Source organism: Musca autumnalis, unplaced genomic scaffold (assembly GCF_047663935.1).
Source record: "Musca autumnalis isolate F117 unplaced genomic scaffold, ASM4766393v1 scaffold_3, whole genome shotgun sequence".
NCBI lineage: Eukaryota > Metazoa > Arthropoda > Insecta > Diptera > Muscidae > Musca > Musca autumnalis.
Genome location: NW_027411866.1, coordinates 190,291,815 through 190,310,058, shown reverse-complemented (window position 1 = coordinate 190,310,058; position 18,244 = coordinate 190,291,815). Strand labels below are relative to the sequence as shown.

At 37.5% G+C, this 18,244-nt stretch overlaps 2 protein-coding genes across 2 annotated transcripts; one reads left to right on the top strand and one right to left on the bottom strand.

Moving 5' to 3' along the window:
- Nucleotides 1–5,042: 5,042 nt before the first annotated feature.
- Nucleotides 5,043–6,105, top strand: LOC141398612 (protein Nazo). The gene is made up of 2 exons (XM_073976037.1): nucleotides 5,043–5,605; nucleotides 5,769–6,105. The coding sequence occupies exons 1-2, from the start codon at nucleotides 5,404–5,406 to the stop codon at nucleotides 5,987–5,989; spliced, it is 423 nt and encodes a 140-aa protein (XP_073832138.1). The 5' UTR covers nucleotides 5,043–5,403; the 3' UTR covers nucleotides 5,990–6,105.
- A 3,249-nt stretch (nucleotides 6,106–9,354) lies between these two features.
- On the bottom strand, nucleotides 9,355–17,675 carry dor (vacuolar protein sorting-associated protein 18 dor). The gene is made up of 6 exons (XM_073976027.1): nucleotides 17,191–17,675; nucleotides 16,809–17,122; nucleotides 15,312–15,629; nucleotides 13,849–15,250; nucleotides 10,215–10,366; nucleotides 9,355–10,150 (listed from the first exon to the last, which is right to left on the bottom strand). The coding sequence occupies exons 1-6, from the start codon at nucleotides 17,501–17,503 to the stop codon at nucleotides 9,686–9,688; spliced, it is 2,964 nt and encodes a 987-aa protein (XP_073832128.1). The 5' UTR covers nucleotides 17,504–17,675; the 3' UTR covers nucleotides 9,355–9,685.
- Nucleotides 17,676–18,244: the final 569 nt, after the last annotated feature.

Below are 18,244 nucleotides of genomic sequence, written 5' to 3'. Positions count from 1 at the left end.
AACATCATCTCTATTGGATCGATGGAATGGGTACAAATGCTGATGAAAAGATCGGATCTTTCACGACTTCCTTTGCATTGGTTCAAATCCTAATGAAAAGATCGGATCTTCCACGACTTCCTTTGAACCAATGCAAAAGATGACATGAAATCACGTCATCGCAAAGAACCCCTTCCGTCAAATTTTGCTGGGAATGTCGTAATCATGCTTGCTTTTATAAAACCATTCAAGCACTACTACTGCCTTCGACGAGTTTCATAGTATCGCTCGAATTCTTTTTTGCTGCGAGGTTTTTCAAGCCATGTCGTATTTTTGCGGACATTATGTGGTATAAAATTCATAGTTAGGATGAAAATCTGGATCATATCATCAGGATCATATCTGGTGTAAAATCGAAATTTTACATGTGGAAGAAGCCAAAACACACCTGAGTTTAAATAAATAAACTTTCGCTATCAAAACGCTTCGTAAGAAGTATTATTGTTTAGGCTTGAATGGCAACAAAGCGTGTTGAAATTTTTGTTTTATAGAAGCAAACATGGTCAAAACATTGTTAACAATAATTTTGAAAACTATTTTCAAAGAAAAGTGCAAAAAATGTTCTAAGCCCTGATTATTACCTCTATCAGGGCAACGCTGTTAAAGACTAGTATAATATCATAAGATTGTTTGTACGTACTCTGGACATGACCGTTCGTGATTTTTCACAGCCACTTTTTTTGGAAAATAACTTCAAAAACTAGAAATTTCTAGGCAAATTGCCTACACACATACATATGTACATATGTTCCCACAACATCCCTGAAGGGACAAGGGAGACTTCTCTCATATCAATGAGTGCACGCCGATTCATATTGGCTCAATGATATGGGACCTACTTTTTATTGCCGAGTCCGAACGACACCACTTGTAGAGAAGTTTTTCATGGCTTTAATACTCAGGAAATGTTGCCGGCATTAATGAGGGGGAATTTTGCCACCGTTGAAAATTTGATGTTGCTTGGCCTCTGATTCGAACCGCATACCTTCTGAGTGCAAGGCGGACTTGTTAACCATTGCACCACGGTGGCCCCAAATTGCCTACACAGGGACACTAATTACGACAATGCACAAATTACGTCAGGAACATCATTCTTTCTGTCGGAATCAACGACAAAACTACTGAAAACTATAGTGAACCAATTATTCCACCATTCTGATTACTAAAATGGCATAAAAAGCGAGAAATTTGGAAATTATTTATCGATTATTGTGGTGCATCATTTTTAATGCTCACTTTAAAAAGGCCCATTTTTTGTTTTCCTGTAAAATTTTATGATAACGGTACTGTAGACGAAATATTTTTGCATGCCAAGACAAAAGACAACTTTTCAGCCTATAAAATTGCTTTTCAACTTTTAGAAAATGTCAACTCGTTTGCAAGTTATCAACGTTTACATTTTTTATTTATGGTTGCATCATTTTCAGTGACAGTCACTGTATGCCATTGCGGTGGTGCATCTTCATTCACTCTCTTGATGTGACATTTGTTTTCAATTTTGAGCTATCTTGAATACAAATAAAAATCAAACTGATTGTAAATAAAAAATTATAGAACTTTCAAAAATTTAAAAAACATGGGCGTCAAAACAGCTTACACGGTTGGATTATATATGCCAAAAACTAAACAAAAATATTTCATAATGTACCGCAAATATAAAAGCTGCAAAGAATTGTATTGAAATATTGACTTCCTTCAACATATTTTTTTTTTGCAAATTGTTCGCCAATTTCCCGATTTTTTAGGTTTTATCCGTTTCTGCCATGAAAATTCGATGAGAATCGTATCGTCAGTTGCTTTACAAATGACTAAAAATGTGCCAAGTATTATGTTTCTTAACGCCGTAATACTTATGCTTGGCTTACATTTACGAAATCCACTCGATTTCAACTGTCAATTCCATTGCATAAACGTCAAATGAAATCCTATGGATTTCAGATGAGTTTTCATTTGACGTATACGCAAAGGAATTGACATTTGAAATCGAGTGGATTTCGTAAATGTAAACAAAGCATTAGTCCCGGTCAACACTAGCGTGAATTTCATTAAAAAATGTCATGAAATTAGGCGTTTTTAAATCGAATTCCCCACTACAGGAATTTATGATTTAACTCTAGGTCTGTTCCTTTACGTGCAAGAATCTTCAAGTTTTACCGCTTTTTACTCGAAAAGCGTTCCTTTACTTCGGACACCATACAATTCATATGGGAACAGTTTACAACTTTTACTACTTTTGCCGGTTTTACCATTTTCAAAAGTAAAGGAACAGACCATCTACTATAGAAGTCGATCTAGAGACGCATAATTTCATGCAAGTTTTTCAATGAAATCACTCTAGTGTGGACCGGGACTTAACAACTGCGAAGCTACGTGTTTCAAAACATCAAAAACACGCATTTTCAACGCAGGTAAAAAGCAAACATGTATCATTTTTATTTCTGAAACAACATTCTGATAAACAACACAAATAAAATGACGATACGGAAGTCAGCCTTACAGGTAGCTCACAGCTAAGTCCAAATTTACATTAGGCACCCAGCAAAAAAGTGTGGAAGTGGTGCAAAGCAGACTTATGATTTCAATACATCTTTTGATGCAGTCCACACGGAGTTATGAAGAATGCACTCAGCTCGACACATTTTTGAAGCACTCGCTTAAAGATACCTAGCCAAGCAAGACAATTTTTTGATCCCTAAAAATGTCGCAGTCTTTTTTCGGAACACAAGAAAGAGGGTCTAAAATTATAAGAATTTGTTTAAAAAATAAATAAATACAAACTAAAGTTACGAACATTGCTGTAATTCACGAGAAGCAAATTATTTTTGAAGTGTTGTTGGAGTTTTTAGGATATCTGAACTGGAGCAGGAGGAAAACTGAAAAACCATTTGGATGATGAAGCAAAATCGGTTGCTTCAGAAAAGAGGTGTAAACTCAGTTACGATTAAATTTAGTGGAGCATTTTTATAATTTGTGTTAATGTAATAAAGTTAATATTTTTGTTTTATACAAAGAAGAAATGTATTTTATTTATTTTGGGATATTTTCAATGGCTTCCATTTTATAGCATCTTTAGACTGCATTTAAATTCAATCCAAAACACTACATCAAAGGCTGTGATTTGAATCGAAAATGGAGTGCATCCTAGCTGTGTGCCGTGGAAACAAAATGGAGTGCATCCTAGCTGCGCGCTCTCTTGTAAAATTCATAGGTGAATTCATAGGAAAAGATGTACTCCAGCGGCAATTGTTCTAGTGATTTAACTGCATCGGCGGATGCAAACTTTTTGCTGGGTAGGTGAGAGAGGGCGTTGAGAGGCACCTCTCTCTCCTTCAAATTGACAATTGGCGTAAGGAAAATTGCCTAATGTAAATATGGACATACATCTGACTACAATTTTTTTCTTATTGTGGCATATTCTGTCAAAAACCAGGGTTGACATTTTTATTGTTATTGACATTATGCAATAATAAAGGTAGATGCATCGGTAAATTGTGCCAACAAAAAACTTCTGCTTCAATGCTATATCTTAAAATTAAAAACAAGTTCAAACGATTTTTATTCGCGATTCTTCAAATATTGAAATTAGTTAAAATTTGTTCCAAAAGTACAAGAATGTAAAACATACAATTTTAGTAAAAAATCTAGCTGAAATGTATCTGTATATTCTGGAGCGTAGCTAAAGTAATTTTTATTTTTTACTCTATTTGAGGGTTTTAATATGTAAACAGTGAAATTCTAAATTCCATATGTTTTTGTAAAACGCGGGAACTATGCAGATGCCTTTATTATTGTACCATGCCATTTGACGTTTTAAGCTATGCGATTTTAAAACCAACCCATGGCAGAACTACCAGGTAGTGGTATCACGCCAGCTGATCGTATATGAAAAGTCAAATCCTTTTATAAAAAACTATTTTTGTTGTAATTTCCCCAACAACATAAAGAAAGTTTTGACATAACATATTCAAAATTTTACGATGCCACTACCTGGGTAATTGTGCCATGAACCAACCTCTACTTTTTTGTATCATGATCGGATCTTTCACGACTTCAATTGCACTCATGAAAATTCAATGAAAAGGATCGGATCTTTCATGACTCCAGTCGAACTCATGATAATTCGATGTAAAAGATCGGGTGCAAAAGAACGAGTGAAATCATGATTTCATATGGAACCACTTCCTTTTAATTTTGCTGGGATAAAACCTTCTGTCTGTCTCAATCTTAACTGAATTGCAGGTAAATATCTACATGTAACCATAACGTTTCTTGTACGATATAATAACGTTTGAGTAACTTCACCAAAGTACTTGTTGAATGCTTTGCATGGTACAAATACACAGGTAGCCGCATCGGCAATTGTTGGTAACATAAGGTGTCAAAATTTGACATCAATTCAATGCAGTTGACACATTATGTTACCATCAGCTGGCATGATAATGCTACCTGTATTATTGTACCATGATGCTTTAGGTGTGTACGATAACCCAATAATTTGTACAAATTCGTACAAATTATTGCTGAACGCTGTTCGATAACAAAATTATCCAGCAAAAGAGAGCAAGTTTGGAGAGATTTTTGGAGAGTTTTGTGACTGAGAACTTGCAAATTTTTGCTGGGAAAAATTTGTCCCGCAAAAATTTGCAAGTCTGATCAGCTGATTTGAAAACATTTGTTTTGTTTTATTTTTTATTCTTGTTTGGCGAAAACAAAATTAAACATTGAAATATCAAAAAATTAAACATCAAAAGCTGAAAAATATAAAAAAATCATGGAAAACAAGAACATCAAATTGATACAAAAATTTTATTCTTCTTTTTCTTTTTCAAAACAGTTGGTTCCTTGCAAGTTTTTACAAATTGTTGTTCGATAACTTTCTGCAATTTTTCTTGCTTGAGAGAGTAAAATTCACTGAGAGAGGTTGCTGGAATTGACTGAGTAATTTTTGCTGGGAAAGTTATCGTACACACCTTTTGTCAATTCATAGAGTTGCCATTCACACTGTTTTTTCTTGTTTACCTTCACCTAATCGGAAGTAAAGTTAAGAATATTTTTTGCAAAGATAAACTTGTGAAAGAAAACAATTGATAAAGTCATATAAATCCCAAGTAAAATCGAAAGCAAAGAAGAATTTATTCAAATTCAATTAATTTATAAAAAACACAAATCGATAAAAATCAACCTAATTCGTGGAAATTGGCAATCATGCTTTACTAATCAAAACAAAAATAATTCACATGAGCAATAATACGAACGGAGGGACGGGAAAGCATAAACAGTATAGAATTATTAATAAAACAAATATTACTAATCATTATATATCCGTGATATAATAAAAATAATAAATAAAAACTATTCAACAAAATGCCTATCGATGGTAGGGAGCTGATTGAGGCCATATCTATTTTGGCGGATGAACGAAATGTACGAGTTACAGTAAAACAATCTGGAAAGGGAGCCATCATTTGTGCAGCTTGCTGTTTTGCTGGTGGAGTATTGCTGGGCCCACCGGGTCTGGCGATAGGTGGTGTGGCTGGTGGCGTTACAGCATATAAAATGACCAAAGGTATGTTGTCCTCATGACCCACCAAATGTGAAACTCCATCGAATCACTTATGTTAGATGGACTTTGGATTACGTGGCGATAACAAAGACTGATAAAAATGACTAATAATATTATGTTTATTAATTGAGAAATAATTTGCCGCATTTCTTCTTGTTTTTAACAGGTTCATTCCGGCCTTTGGGTGATGTGATAATAAATGATTTGAGTGACACACAAAAGGAACAATTAGTTCAACATGTAACAAATGCTGTTAAAGATATTCATCCCACCGATTTAGCCCTGCTTTTGCCATTGATTATGAATAATCAGTCTATTCAGACAGCTGTCCTAAAGACAGTTGTCAGTTTTGTTTCGAGTGAATTACGTTTGCAGATTATTGATTGATCTTCAATAATAACAATGTGGAGCATTGCAGAGGAGCGGGAATTAGTTTTTTTACATCTCGTTTAATTTTATACTTCTTTTTTGTTTTTTATAATAAGTAATTTATAAATTCGAAATCCTGGTTTTATTTTCCTGAACAAAAGGTAAGAATTTTTTTAAAGATATAGGAGAATATTATTATTTTTTGTATATACATCTAGGCACGTATGACCTTGATCGCCGGTTCTAATGACTGAGCGTTTAAACCAGTTCTGTGAGTTACTTCTGACGACGCAGATTCTCACGCCTTTACAGTTGTCAGCTTATATTGAGTGTACGCCGATCCATATTGATTCTATAGGAGCACCCTTGGTTTCAGAAAGGGTCTATAGAACTACCCTTTGTTTCAGAAAGGGTCTATAGAACTACCCTGTGTTTCAGAAAGGGTCTATAGAACTACCCTTTGTTTCAGAAAGGGTCTATAGAACTACCCTTTGTTTCAGAAAGGGTCTATAGAACTACCCTTTGTTTCAGAAAGGGTCTATAGAAGCACCCTTTGTTTCAGAAAGCGTCTATAGAAGCACCCTTTGTTTCAGAAAGGGTCTATAGAAGCACCCTTTGTTTCATAAAGGGTCTATAGAAGTACCCTTTGCTTCAGATAGGGTCTATAGAAGCACCCTTTGTTTCAGAAAGGGTCTATAGAAACACCCTTTGTTTCAGGAAGGATCTATAGAAGCACCCTTTGTTTCATAAAGGGTCTATAGAAACACCCTTTGTTTCAGGAAGGATCTATAGAAGCACCCTTTGTTTCATAAAGGGTCTATAGAAGCACCCTTTGTTTCAGAAAGGGTCTATAGAAGCACCCTTTGTTTCAGAAAGGGTCTGTAGAAGCACCCTTTGTTTCAGAAAGGGTCTATAGAAGCACCCTTTGTTTCAGAAAGGGTCTATAGAAGCACCCTCTGTTTCAGAAAGGGTATATAGAATAACCCTTTGTTTCAGAAAGGGTATATAGAATCACCCTTTGTTTCAGAAAGGGTCTACAGAAGCACCCTTTATTTCAGAAAGGTCTTTTGAAGCACCCTTTATTTCAGAAAGGTCTATTGAAGCACTTTTGTTTCAGAATGGGTCTATAGAAGCACCCTTTGTTTCATAAAGGGCCTATAGAAGCACCCTTTGTTCCATAAAGGGTCTATAGACGTACCCTTTGTTTTAGAAAGGGTCTATAGAAGCACCCTTTGTTTCAGAAAGGGTCTATAGAAACACCCTTTGTTTCAGGAAGGGTCTATAGAAGCACACATTGTTTCAGGAAGGGTCTATAGAAGCACCCTTTGTTTCAGAAAGGGTCTATAGAAACACCCTTTGTTTCAGGAAGGGTCTATAGAAGCACACATTATTTCAGAAAGGTCTATTGAAGAACCCTTTGCTTCAGAAAGGGTCTATAGAAGCACCCATTGTTTCCTAAAGGGTCTATAGAAGCACCCTTTGTTTCATAAAGGGTCTATAGACGTACCCTTTGTTTTAGAAAGGGTCTATAGAAGCACCCTTTGTTTCAGAAAGGGTCTATAGGAACACCCTTTGTTTCAGGAAGGATCTATAGAAGCACCCTTTGTTTCATAAAGGGTCTATAGAAGCACCCTTTGTTTCAGAATGGGTCTATAGAAGCACCCTGTGTTTCATAAAGGGTCTATAGAAGCACCCTTTGTTTCAGAAAGGGTCTATAGAAGCTCCCTTTGGTTCAGAAAGGGTCTGTAGAAGCACCCTTTGTTTCAGAAAGAGTCTATAGAAGCACCCTTTGTTTCAGAAAGGGTCTATAGAAGCACCCTCTGTTTCAGAAAGGGTATATAGAATAACCCTTTGTTTCAGAAAGGGTATATAGAATCACCCTTTGTTTCAGAAAGGGTCTACAGAAGCACCATTTATTTCAGAAAGGTCTATTGAAGCACCCTTTATTTCAGAAAGGTCTATTGAAGCACCTTTGTTTCAGAATGGGTCTATAGAAGCACCCTTTGTTTCATAAAGGGCCTATAGAAGCACCCTTTTCTTCAGAAAGGGTCTATAGAAGCACCCTTTGTTTCATAAAGGGTCTATAGAAGCACCCTTTGTTTCAAAAGGGTCTATAGAAGTACCCTTTGTTTCAAAAGGGTCTATAGAAGTACCCTTTGTTTCAGAAAGTGTCTATAGAAGCACCCTTTGTTTCAGAAAGGGTCTATAGAAACACCCTTTGTTTCAGAAAGGGTCTACAGAAGCACCCTTTATTTCAGAAAGGTCTATTGAAGCACCCTTTGCTTCAGAAAGGGTCTATAGAAGCACCCATTGTTTCCTAAAGGGTCTATAGAAGCACCCTTTGTTTCATAAAGGGTCTATAGACGTACCCTTTGTTTTAGAAAGGGTCTATAGAAGCACCCTTTGTTTCAGAAAGGGTCTATAGAAACACCCTTTGTTTCAGGAAGGGTCTATAGAAGCACCCTTTGTTTCAGAAAGGGTCTATAGAAGCACCCCTTGTTTCATAAAGGGCCTATAGAAGCACCCTTTGTTTCAGAAAGGATCTGTAGAAGCACCCTTGGTTTAAGAAAGGGTCTATAGAAGCACCATTTGTTTCAGAAAGGGTCTATAGAAGCACCCTTTGTTTCAGAAAGGGTCTACAGAAGCACCCTTTGTTTCAGAAAGGGTCTATAGAAGCACCCTTTGTTTCAGAAAGGGTCTATAGAAGCACCCTTTTGTTTTAGAATGGGTCTATAGAAGCACCATTTGTTTCAGAAATGGTCTATAGAAGCACCCTTTGTTTCAGAAAGGGTCTATAGAAGCAACATTTGTTTCAGAAAAGGTCTATACAAGCACCCTTTGTTTCTGAAAGGGTCTATAGAAGCACCCTTTGTTTCTGAAAGGGTCTATAGAAGCACCCTTTGTTTCAGAAAGGGTCTATAGAAGCACCCTTTGTTTCATAAAGGGTCTATAGAAGCACCCTTTGTTTCATAAAGGGTCTATAGAAGCACCCTTTGTTTCAGAATGGGTCTATAGAAGCACCCTTGTTTAATAAAGGGTCTGTAGAAGCACCCTTTGTTTCAGAAAGGGTCTGTAGAAGCACCCTCTGTTTCAGAAAGGGTCTATAGAAGCACCCTTTGTTTCAGAAAGGGTCTATAGAAGCGCCCTTTGTTTCAGAAAAGATATATAGAAGCACCTTTTGTTTCAGAAAGGGTCTTTAGAAGCACCCTTTGTTTCAGAAAGGTCTATAGAAGCACCCTTTGCTTCAGAAAGGGTCTATAAAGCGCCTTTTCTTTCAGAAATGGTCTATCAAATCACCCTTCCTTTCGGAAAGGCGTAATATTTAAGTGTGAATTTTGCAAAATATTTTCAAATTAAAAACCTTTGTAATAATACACGGAACATTGTATAAATTTGTGTATATTTATTAGAATATATCGATCGAAATAATTTATTTAACAAATTGGTGTATAATAAAAATAGCTTAAATATAAAACTAAAAGTTACAAATACATATAGAACTTTGTAATAATAATAAAGTAACTAATAATAATAGTACTTAAACTAAAATTAAAGGAATATTTAAACTAAATTAATAACTCTCTGTTGTAGTGTTTTACAGCAATGGAATTTTATATTTCTTAACAAAAGTTTGATTTATAATAGTTTCTTGATTTCAATTTGAAATTTTTCGCCCCTTGGTGAAAAGGGCTGTGACACAGTGCCATCTTTATTTTATTCCCAATCGACATTAACTTGATCCCAGTCTTCAACAAAAGGCTGATCAATTGTCTCAATCATTAGGCCACAATAAACACAATCTGCCGCTAGGATTTCTTCGATTTCTTGTTTAACCTTTTCACGTTTATACTTGGATTCATTTGATTTGTCGGCCATTGCCACAGATTGTGTTAACATATTTTCCAGCTGCTGCTTCAACATTGTCAGCTTTCGTGCTTGATCTGATGTTAAATGTGGTATTACCAATTTCTCCAAACAATCGGCATGAAATTTATGACCACAGGTGAATATAAAAAATGGCTTAACCAACAAATATGTATCACAACCATTGCACTGTTCATGGGCCTCAATGCGTATACAACTTTCGCGTATATTTTGCAAATCACTTTGTACCCGTTCAGCTTGTTTGCTAACTTCTTCCATATCATGTTGCAGTTCTTGGAGTTTGTGATTGTATTCCTAGAGGAAGTTATAATATCGTTGTTATGGATTTTTATGGGATATTTAACAAGTTTTCAAATACCTTGAGGGCCTGACAAATGGGTTCCTTGAAGTCATCAATCTTTTCAAAATCAGAGAAGAATGGTAGCAAATCTTCTATATGTAACAATTCACATTCTTTCAACAGATCCAAAGCCTTCTTTACATCATTTGTGTCCTTAATTTCATGATAAGCTGTTAGAAAAGAAATAGGTAGACATAGAAACGATTTAAACTTCAACAGAGCCACTAAGATTAAAAACTTAAAGCCCCAGAAAATTGTTAAAATATATGATAAAACCATCTAAAAAATTGCAATTGCAAATGCTGCTTGACTGATGAAGATACAGACAAGAAGACGAATCTTGTCAAAAATCATTATATGCAATAGTTTTCTCATATGAACCATCTCAATATTCACGCCATCATCGCGTAACATACCAGATTTGAGTCTTACAAGGATCGAAAAAAAGTTTCCGAATTTAATTTTACTCTGGGAAACTCTCCTAATTCACTCTACGTGTTCTGGGTGCCTCATCCGGATACTTTGGATCCGTGACGGGATGTTACATCCGCATCCACCACACTGAAGCTTCGGTGAGATGCAATAGATGTCGGGAGTGGGTTCATCTCAGGGGTTGCTTAGAACTCAGAACTGAGGGACTATGTCAGGGCCTATGTCACTGCATGGTGCGGGAACACAGCCCATTGTAAACCTAACCTAGTCGTCTTCATCAGAATATGAGACTCCCCACATTCTCTCAACACTAGCTCACACGCAGCACTTAACATGAGCCGTTGCTGTTCCAATATCTGGAAATTCATCCTTTTTGCAATTTAATTGCAATGGATTCCGAGGTAAGATCGATGAAGTAGTGGATTTCATGAGTCGGAAGAATATCATGGTCGCGGCGGTGCAGGAATCCAAGCTCAGCAACAACTGCCAGGTTGCAGAATATTTGAATTTGGATGCAGAGGAACCAGAACCTGATAACTGAAACAATACACGAACGAACATATTTGCGTTGCTACAACAACAACTGCAGCTTACAGCGTTTTGATCTTTACAATATAATGAGAAAGGATCGCACTAGGAGTGGAGGTGGGATTTAGCTTTTCTATTGCACCAGTCCGTTCAATACAGACCTGTCTCCCTTGAGTCCCACGTGGACTGTATGGGGGTGGCAGTCCGGGTGTGGAACTGCCGAAGTAGAGCTGCTTAGAAGAACTGTACTCCAGTTTATTAGCCCACTTTTGGAAGGTCATAACCGTCTGGTCTTGGAGGACTTTAATGCGCATGATGAGTTGTGGAAACGACAAGAGGGGTATAGTACTGGCTGAACAGATTCATAGCTTTACGTTTTGCACGATCAATAAGTACGCCCCTACTAAAATTAGCGGAGTGTTTCACAGATCGCCAGATATAACCATCTTGTCACCTGGTCTGACAAATGACGTCAGCTGACAACCTTGGGTTGGACCATCTTCCCATAATTGGCTCCATCAGCAGACAGCCCGATTTCATCACGTCTGAATACCGCACTTTCATCAAACATTGGAAGGCTAATTGGCCGATTTTCAGAGAGTTCACCAATCACCGCTTCATAGATCTGCCCAACCCTTCTGATATTCCGGAAAGGACGTCCCGAAACATCGGCTCTGTTGCAACCCCTCGCCATATACCTGCTGATCGAATACCCGAAGTGAGACCAGCATAAGGATAAGCAAATGAGCGTAAAGAGCTTCGTCCTGCCAACCCCATAGTCAGGAAGCAGACCCTGTAAGCTAACAGGTTGTCGGTGAGCATAAGCGAGTAAATGGCTAGATCATCTGAAGAATTGTAACATTGGAGCCCGGATAAGTGAATTGTGGGCAACGGTTAAGTCACTCTCGAACCCTTTAAAGGAAGAAGATAGGACATCAGTCACGTTTAGAGACGTTACGTTCGTCTTCGGGTCTGTCCGAAGAGGTGCGCAGAGTTATTTTAATCGATAATTTTCCTCAATTATAATTGTGGAGACCCTGGGAGGTTACTACGTCGCATTAGAATTCTTCCAGCCAAGGATGAAACCCCACAGTTTACAATGGATGATGTTTCCAAATGGCATCAGAAACGCTAAATCATCCAAAGCGTTTGGTCCTGATAGAATATCCGTTGTAGTGCTGAAACAGCTGGATGAGCCGGGAGTGGAGTATCTCACTAAAGTTCTCAACCTGTCGCTAACCATCCTCATTGTTCCATAAGTCTGGAAAATGAGCAGGGTGGTCCCGCTACTGAAGCCAGGCAAGGATGTCAGCAAAAGTGAATCGATCAGGTCGATTTCGATTTTGTGGCCCTTGATGCCATAGTCCTCTACAGCTGTAGAAATAGCTATCTACTTGCCGATCATCAGCGCGGATTCTGTAAGCTACACAGTACGACAACAGCGCTCCACGCCATATCCACACATATTTGTCGTGGACTTAACTAGGATGAGTCGTGTGATGGAACAGTGATGATGGCGCTTGACTTATGAAAAGCCTTCTATACGCCACGTTGTTTAAGGACATTGAGCAGACAACCACCCACCGGCTAAGCTTGAAACTTGTATAATCAATTATATGTGCGGACGCCAGTCGTACGTGGAATTCAGGAACAACAAGTCCAAACCGCGTTGAGTGGGGTGATATCTCCGGAACTGTTTAACCTCTATTCCGCCCCAGACGGCATCGAGATCGTAACGTATGGGGATGATTGTACGATCCTGGCGCAGATACCTACCCGGATGACTTACCACCTTTTTCCACGCGAGCAATATGCAGTTGCTAAGGCATAAGCAAATATATTGTGAATAAAGTCCTAGAAGTAAATCCCCCATCTATCGCAGCTGAGGAGCGTCAACTCGGGATATTGCAGTCGCCAAAATTTTTATAGGACAAAGATCGATCGCACCATGCAAAACATCTGCCCAGCATGCGACATGGGCCCGCACTGCAGACACTGCACCTTTTCAACTGCCCTGCCAAACATACTTATCTAACTCCAGTGGATCTGTGGTTACATCCCATCGAAGCAGCCACTTTCCTGAAACAGAGCCAGATTGAGCAGAAGAACGATAATGAACACTGTTACAACAACAACAGCATATATCATCAGTGGAACATCTGCATAAGGAAAGAAGATAATTCCAGTACGGCAACACAATGTAATGCTCTAATTGCAGTACTTGCTCGGGTGTTGCCGTGAGTCATCCTAATCACCGTATCGTGGATATGAACCCCGACACAGTCATGTTAGGAGTGATCTTCATGATAGAGAAATAGAGAAAGAGGTCCAACGTTAAGAGAGAATCGACAAGTCTATCAGGCATGTTTGAATAGCAATCCAAAATGCAGTCGTAAATGCAATAAACAACTATCGGCTGAACGTGGTTCTACAATTAAGCAAGGATTGACCACATCTGCCCAGCGGTACATAACCGCATAACACACTGCACCTTTTCTGCTGCCTTGCCAAATGTACCTTTGGTGTATTCCCAGACCTGTAGATAAATCCAGTGTCATATTAAGCAGGAAATCGAATATACAACCATATCAAATGCCGTCACAACAACTTAAAATATTCCCAACATTCAGAGTCACTTGAAGAAAATCTAAAATCTATTCTTTAAAATGATTAATGTAAAATTTTCACTTACCAATTTTGAGCCATAACTTTGTTTTAACTTTTTCATCTTTCGGTTTCGACGCCGTCTCCTTGGCCAATTTGATATCAAATGTTAGGGCCAATTCAACAGCTGCTGGCCATAACTTACGTAGAGAATATAAGAATACACATGCAATCTGAATACCAAAATCCATACACACCAACAGGGCATAATTGACATCATAATGTACCAATGTTATATCTTGTCCCTGATTTTCTAAATATTTCATAACTTTGTTCGGTTGATGTTCAGCATATAAACGTATAAGGAAATTGTGAATAGCCTGATAGGTTTCGCCCAAGTTGTAAATGCAGTATTCCAAATATTTGATAATTTCCGAAATATGCAATGGCGAATCAATGGTTGTTATGGTGGGTATTAACTTTTGAACATTCAATTTTCGCCCCTGCAACATCATTAGTTCGATGGTCTCTTTGGGTAAATATTCGATTAGCGTGGGACAATATTTGTAGTACAACTCAATGTTTTTCTGTTTCTGTAGAATATGTAAGGCTTCCAGATATTTTTCAGCTCCTATTTGCTGTTGCAACACCTCATCGTAGTCTTCATTGGCAATGGCAAACTGGGCTAGGTTATGATCATCGGCATGTTGTGTTATCAGATCTTGTATGGCTGTACGATTGGCTCGATAACATTTGATGACGGAAAAGTTCAGCATAAACTCATCGTATTCCATTTGCCATTGTTTCTTTTCTTCCGCGGTGCGTCCTGGATAATTGATTTCCGTTAAATATAGATCAATTAGCCAAGCAACTAAAACAAACAGCTGTTCATCTGCCTCGGAGGGTAATGTTTCCATACGCTTCTTTACATAAGTTATCATGGGACGTTTCTCTTGTAAATCAATAAATTTCAAACACACCTCCTCGAAGGGCATTTGGGTTTCTGCATATATTTTTGCTGCTTCAATGTACTGCTTCTCATCAAATGCTGCCTGGGCTTTGGTTTTCAGTACAGCATTAAGATTTTCATCATTGCCGGCAGCGTGAATTTCTGCCATTTCAAATGCTCCCATATTTAGGTAAATTTTCCAAATATTTCGTTGCTCTTCGCTAACTTTAAAATTGAATACCATTTTCTCGGTATACACATAAATACCACCCGTAAAAGGATCTTGAAAAATATTCAAAAGTTTTCCCATTTGTTCGTGGAAATATTCCTCATAGACCACCGATTGATCCAGCAGGCAAATGCCAGTAATGTGGTCGTGATACATGAGCAAAACATGATATTCGGTAAGCACAAATGCTCGCGGTACATTTAAACGTTTCTCTTCGTATGATAAGTGACGGCGTTGTTCTAAATCTTTATCTAGCGGTACCAAATCTTCGCCCAATAAGAATTTTTCATCTTTGATGGAACTTTGAGCAACCTAGAACAAAGTGAGAGAGATAAATTAGATCATTATTTCCCCAGTAATTAATTCTACTTACTTCTCCATGCCTTAAACCTGATCCACACAGCCAACCCCATTGTGTGGGATATTTTTCATTTGGCTGAGCATAGAATTGCAGCACCGAATATTTAAGATCAGTTTTAGCCACCTCATAACCATGTGACTGGGTACCACTTAAATATGTGTTAAATATCGGCTGTAGTGTCCGCTCTTCCATTCGCAGATGTCCTTGAAATGTAAAAATGCAATCTGTAGCTGTGGCCACAACAATATATTGTCCCGGCGTATTGGGTACATGGCGAAACTCCAAACCGGTTATGGCATATTTTGGTCGTCCTAGGCCCAAATCGTAGACCTGGAAAAAAATTAAAAAGGAAAACAAGTAAGAACGGCGTTAAGTTTTATGGATAGTTTGTTTGCCATTAAGTTTGCTCTCTTCTGTGAACACAAAATTCCAATTCGGTAGAACAATGTGGCTAAAATCTTCACAAAATCTTAAATGGAACTACACTTATATGGGTATTATACCAAACCGTGGACATATACTATCTGATTTTTGCAATGATGTTTTGTTCCTTTAATAATGTTTTGTATCTTTTGGGAAGAAAATCGAGGGTACCGTTCTATGGGGTCTCTATGAAGACGACAAATTTCAAGTTTATACCCCAACGAGGACTAAATACCAAATTTCAGCCATCCCGGTGGGATATTGAGGTCACAACCTTCGAAATAATCTAAATCGGCAGGTACCGTTCTATGGGGGGGCTATATGAAGACGTAAACCTATACCGACAAATTTCACGTGGAAAGTTTTATACCTCAACGAAGACTAATTACCTTCAAAGTACCGAAAATCGGGAGGTACCGTTCTAAGAAGCTATATCAAAACGTGGATCGGTATAGCCCAATTTCAATACCAAAATCCTAGGAGCAATATAATGCATAAATTGAATTCCCTACCAGCTGAAATGTTTACCACAGGTAGATCTTTACGTCCTGATTACAAAAATATAAAGTTTGTTGGGGGGAAGTCCATACTTCCCGAGATATGCGCCTCTGAAGTTCCGAAAATTCCCTTGTTAAAGTAAGAAAAAATTTTAATTAAAAAAAATTTTCTCGTGCCCTAAATTGGCTCCTGTCCATAGGAGAAAGTCTCAAATCTCCGACGAATATTTCGAGGTGTTACAAGGAATGAAAAAATTAATTATACTCTCCTTTTCACGGTGGAGGGTATAAAAATGAATGTGTTTCGTTCATTTACAAAACATGGTCACGCAGTCGAACACGTGCAATCTTCTGCTTTATGAATGGACTGTGATTCCAAGATATTTGAGGTAGGGTGTTGTCGAGATAATTTTGTTGGAACTTGGTATGTTTAACTACAATGATGTGGACTCCTTTGGCACATACATAAAGAGCGGGTTTCTATAATGCTTCTATGTTAAAAATGGAGCTTGTGTAATCAAGAACTCTTCTGCAACATTGTCGTTATGACATTTGTCTTTTTTCTGTAAAGCTTAATTACGCTCATTACCTGTTTTCGATAGAGTGGCTTATCAGCTTCCAGCGTCAACTCTGTTTCAAATATCAAGCCTTTACTGGTACCAAGTAAAATGGGTCCCGTTGTTGATTCTGTACCCATTTCATAATTAAATGCCACCGATGTAATTTCATGGTCCTTAAACTTCTCGATGCGACGAACTTTAGTGCCACTTCCATGGATATAAAGGAAATCAGCCGATAAGCCAGGTGATTTGGGTATTAAGCTAATTAGGATGTGATGACCTGTATAGTCCAGGAATAATTTACCAATTTTATAACCAGCTAAATATTTATCCAATGAGATTTCTATGGGGGAAACAAAAACAATGTCATTAAAGAATAAATGCATGTAATATTTTGTTGCATTACATTACCTAGTGGTGGCAATGTTCTTAGGAGGAAAAAACGAAATAGTGTAACTTGTCCAGATGATGGCTGTGGTGGAGACATTAGACAAACCAACCAATTTTTACATACCGTCAGATGAAGTAGATTTCCACTATAATCCTTGGGTAGGCGTAGTGTCATTTTGCGTTTGCTAAAAATGGGCGTATCATTGTCTTTCTCGTTGGATATAGCCGGCATTGATGAAACACTTGCCCTGTCTCCACCAGTTGATGTGAGAAACTTTGGCTTGGCCAATAACATTCTATCTGTTATATCCAGATCATCATCATTGTTGGCCATATTTTAAGAGAAACTTTCTATTTGTTAGTGAATACTGGAACTGATTACAACTTTTTTTCTCCGCTACAAACACAAATTTACAAATGTCTTCAATCTCCTCTGTAATTGTTTTGTATATGTCACTTTTCTTTGTGTTCTGACAGAACAGCTGATTGCCACAACTAGTGATGTTGATAACTAAAAAAAAGTATGATAAAAATACTCGGTTAGTACGGTTATTTGTTAATTGAAAATTAACGCAAATATCATGGTACAAATACACAGGTAGCCGCATCGGCAATTGTTGGCAACATAAGATGTCAAAATTTGACATCAATTCAATGCAACTGACACATTATGCAAAGACATAAATACAACAAGATAAGACATTCGGTTTGCTATCATTCTTCAGTGAATGGCTTTTGAATTTAACATAATGTTATATCACGATATGGTGATATAACATTTTTTTCTTTTATACATTTTTACGTATTTAACCGAATTTACCGATCCAATTGACATAGAATTATTCTTGAATAGATCCTTGAATTCATAAATTTCGTTTCTGATACCATTACATGAAATGTTCCTCCTTGGTTGCGATTTTGAATTAACTGCAACCTGTTAAGGGTAATGTTTCTATACAAAGTTTCGTAAACATTTTTTTGTTGCATGCATTTTGTCATGTCTTAGTTGTATTTATGTCTTTGCATTATGTTACCATCAGCTGGCATGATAATGCTACCTGTATTATTGTACCAT